This window comes from Seriola dumerili, unplaced genomic scaffold (genome assembly GCF_002260705.1).
Source record: "Seriola dumerili isolate Sdu_G_001 unplaced genomic scaffold, Sdu_1.0 BDQW01009355.1, whole genome shotgun sequence".
Taxonomy (NCBI): Eukaryota; Metazoa; Chordata; class Actinopteri; order Carangiformes; family Carangidae; genus Seriola; species Seriola dumerili.
The window spans coordinates 1-4,556 of record NW_019183610.1 but is presented as its reverse complement, the minus strand read 5'-3'; the positions used below and the strand labels follow the sequence as shown (position 1 = coordinate 4,556).

Genomic DNA, 4,556 nt, shown 5'->3' with positions numbered 1-4,556 from the left:
TTTTTGAAGTTAAACATTTTAGTCTGTCTAAATTTGTTTGAGTATTATCAAAATTTTATTTACTTTCAAAAGCATGCATATTTTTAACTTTGCATACAACATGCTGTCTGGAGGACAAGCACCACTAAATACAGCATTTCTTACCACACAATGACTACACAAAGAACACATACAGACCAAACATGCACCATAGACCAAGAAAGACAGTGAGCACCTCAGTATTCTTCTATAGAAATTGAAAGACATTCAAGTTGTAAGACTAACACATAACTAAAATCCCAGGTTCTATATGTACGAACCTGCAAAATCCTGCAGGGCCAAATCTTATTCCAGATTTGTACACATGAATCTGTAATCGTGGTGTGCTTTAGATCTAGAGCTAGCTCACCAACACACAAAAAACCACACAGGAATCACACAAATTCAAATACATGCCTGAAGGTGGTGGACCTTTTGCAGGTGCTTGTCAAGTCGGTTTATGTATTTAGACTGGCATAAGCGGACCGGACAGTCCAGATTTGCAGAAAAGCTGTAGAAATAAAAACAGTCAAAAAATGTTGCACAGCTAAAAGTAAAAGACATTCGGTGTATAAAAGGTGTAGCAATTAAATAAAATAGAGTAATTAGAAAAATGTGTAGGGTCGGGAAATAGAAATATTTACTTAGTCTCCTCAAGAGATAAACAAGACACTTACTGTCGATGAGAAAATTGGCTCAAAAGAGTCAATTCGGTTTTATTTATAACTTTTTCAGTGACTCTTAGGTGCTGGACTATATCAGCATATATTTCGCCACAAATGGGACACTTATGTCCATTTCTGACATTGCGCTGCCTTCGAGACTTGGAGACAGCAGCAGCCTGCTGCTGTGCTTCTGCTCTCTGTGGCTCCTCACTGTCCACAAACACCACCTGTACATGTAAACAAAATAATAATTTGTTCACAGAAGCACAATAGTACAGATTTTTTTAAATAGTGAATCAAAATTAGGCAAATTTCATTTTTTGTCTCTGTGTGACATAACATGTAAAGCATTTTCTAATCCACATGGAAAAAATAAGCCGATGGAAAAAAAAAATTATAAAGTTAGTCGGTGACTGTTAGCAGGGACACTAATGGATATTAAAACGCATTAAATAACTGTTAATAGGTGTTAATCTGTTAATTACAATTTTGCTAAAGGCAGAGTAACCGCGTGCGCGCGCACGCACGTGTGCGCGCACGTGCAGTCGCGCGCGCACGTGCACTCGCTATAGCCCTACCTGGTATGTACCAGGTATGAACTCATAATTATAAATGGTAAGTTTTCATACCTGAGACCTGGTGCCTCCAACTTCTCCGTCCATCATACCGGTCAACACTGAAATCTCCCCCACCCTCTCCTCCCCTCTCTATCACGTGAACTAGTTGTGACAAGTGTCTTCTGATTGGCTGTGACAACTGCTCATTAAGCAGCTGCTTTCGCGGTCTTTTCTTCACCCTTGATCAAACTTAAATGAGACTGGCAGCTAAACTCCAGGTAAGCGTTAAGTTCAGGGTTATATTCCAATTTTTTTACTGTTACGTTTCTGCTTAAGTGCTATTTAGTGCATTATTTTAGCCCACTTTTTTGTTTTTGTCCTGCTACAGCGCTGTTTTATTGCAAAGTTTTGGCCACTTTTTCCTGTTTCCTTTTTTGCTGACCTGCTGTTGTAGTGTGAAATTGTAGCCCAATTTTTTTCATTTTCGATATTGCTAAAGTGTTTATTTTGAAATTTCTGAACTAGAGTTGTATGAGGTAGAGTTGAAAGTTGTGCATATGAAGCTATCCACTGTTTATGTAATGAAAAGTGAACATCCACTTTTACTGTAAAAGACCCTCTACTGTAAATACTCAAACAAAAATGAATCTGGCAAAGGGGGCCACTGCAGAAAAAAGTTTGGGAAAGACTGTGAACCCACAGTGTTTCCAACGTGGTTAAACAGAGTTCATTTTTTTAATACTCTGTTAAGCACTATACCCGAACCCACCACTGTTGGGCTTCAAGTTCAGTATCTGAATATAAGTCTGAAAAAAGACCACCTTCTGCGTCTAATCTCCTAATGCTTTTATTTTACAGTTTAACCCAGACAGTGAGCCTGAAGCTGCAACCCCTCCCCAATAATCCAAGTACATCAGTATCATGTTTGTTCAACGCCAATGCCATCTGCCACCAATCACCTTGAAGTCAAGATATTTAATCACAAAGTTTGGGCTCTGGCTTTTTCTTATCATGGGAATATTTAGACCTCTCACCATAGGACCAGCTTGTGCTCTAGAAATAACCTCACACATCAAGTACTACTATGTGGCTAGAGACTCAAGTGTTACCCTTAATTGTGAGTTCGTCCTTGATTCTGAGAACGTGGAACATACAGAAATAGAGTGGAAAATTCTGGCTGAAAACAGAGACCAAGATGACAATACCATTATCTGGTACACTGCAGCCATGATATATAACAATTTATACGGTCCTTTAAAGCATAGGGTCTACTTCACATCTCCTGAGCCCCAAAATGGCATCGCTTCATTAACAATCAGTGACCTGAAGCTTACAGATTCAGGCACTTACCAGTGTATGGTGAAAAAGCTACCTGAAATCGCGATCAAAAACTTTATCCTGTCAGTAATGGAGAGGCCAAGTATGCCAGTATGTTACATGGACGTAGAAGCTGTGGCAGGGGAAGATCTGAGGCTGAGATGCAGATCGTCACAGGGTACTCCACCTGTGGATTACAGATGGTCAAAGACAAGTGGAAACCAGAAGTTGCCTCATACTGCTTTTGCTGACACAATAGAAGGAGACCTGTATTTAGATAAGATCACAGAGAGCGACACTGGAACCTACCTCTGTACAGTTCTAAATCTTGTTGGAATAGAAGAGTGTGAGCTTGAACTCAGTTTCCCACCACCACTGACCATGTACTATGTATATGTAACTATAGCATCAGCCATTTTCGGTGTGGTTTTGGTCATCAACATCATCATCATCATCGCAGTCATTTGCTACCGCCGCAGAAAAGAGACTGAAGAGGAATTTAGCAGTGAAATATTGGTGGATGAACTCCCTCCTTACACATGGCGTACAAGAGAGAGTGACACTTTAGGGTCTTGGTCTTACATAAGTCCCCAGGGCAGTGTACAGGTGAGGAAATGTTGCACAAAATAATTTTTCACATGCAAGAGTATGTTGGCTAGTTCACTAGCTTATTATTAAATACACATATAGCACCAATTCATAATTGAAGTTATCTCATTGCATTTCACATGGTAAACTTAAGGAGTTAAAATGATCGAATAATTTTGTTCCAAAAGACACATACGGTCACGTATGAGAACATGGACTCAAGTCTAAGGACAAAGTGTACGGACAAAGACGCTGTGTATGAGGTCGTAGAGCAGCAAGACCTTGTGAGTAACAGTCAAATATGTATGCAAAATACATTGAGTGCATGTCTTTGTCTCATGATGTCTCTGATGCTGTTAAGGACACCCAACTGTAAAAAACTGTAAATTCTTCAGTCCTATGGTCCTTTAAGACCACAACTAGTGATTTAGTATACAATTCATAGTGTTGTAGCCTGAACCCTTTGAATGTACTGATGGTGAAAACTGAAAAACCCCATTACTTAAATTAGAAAAATGTCACGATTTCTATTTGGGATCTGTGTGTTTCACAGAAAGAAAATCCAGAGGCGTATGAACCCATGGAGCCTGGTGTGACTCCTCGTGGGGAAGCAAATGTGAGTATTAGTAGGAATGCTTTATCGCTGTGCACAAAAATTACATTTAAACTTAAATCCAATTTCAATATATGTCCCTTAAATTAAAAATGTGTCAAGATTTGTCCTTACAAGCAGCAAGACTTCGTGAGTAACAGTCAAATATGTGTGCAAATACATTGAGTGCATGTCTCTGTCTCATGATTTATCCAATGCTGTTAAGGAAACACAACTGTAAACAACTGTAAACTCTTCAGTCTTATGGTCCCTCAGAACCACAACCAGTGATTTAGTATACAGTTCATAGTGTGGTAGCCTGATCCCCTTGAATGTACTGATGGTGAAAACTTGAACCATTTTGGCATTTTCAGTAAGAGTAAAAACCCCATTTCTATTTATGATCCTCTTGAATTAGAGAAATGTCATGATTTATCTTTGGAATCTGTGTGTTTCACAGAAAGAAAATCCAGAGGCGTATGAACCCATTGAGCATGGCGTGACTCCTCCTGTGGAAGCAAAGGTGAGTATTAGTAAAAATGCTTTGTGCCGTTCACACGAATTACAGGTAAATTTACCCAATTTCAGTCTATTGCCCTTGAACTAAAAATTTATCATGATTTGTCCTTACAAGGTGTTCCGTCCACGGACAAGTAAGTCGATTGAATTGATGAAACACGGTCCCAAGGCCTGTGGTGAAGGAAAGGTGAGTGGTAGTAAAATGGTTTTAATGTTTTGTACAAGAATTACAGCTATGCATTAACTCCCACACAACTACACCATATAAATTATAATTATGCAAAAATTGTGGTTTCATGT

General features: G+C 39.1%; 1 protein-coding gene across 1 annotated transcript; it reads left to right on the top strand.

Annotated features, from left to right (window-relative positions):
* Window positions 1-2,251: 2,251 nt before the first annotated feature.
* On the top strand, window positions 2,252-4,443 carry LOC111240069 (coxsackievirus and adenovirus receptor homolog; the record flags this gene model as incomplete). Its single annotated transcript, XM_022770050.1, has 5 exons — window positions 2,252-3,163; window positions 3,334-3,429; window positions 3,699-3,761; window positions 4,198-4,260; window positions 4,372-4,443. Coding segments are annotated over exons 1-5 (1,206 nt in total), but the record flags the coding sequence as incomplete, so codon positions are not given.
* Between the last annotated feature and the right edge of the window lie 113 nt (window positions 4,444-4,556).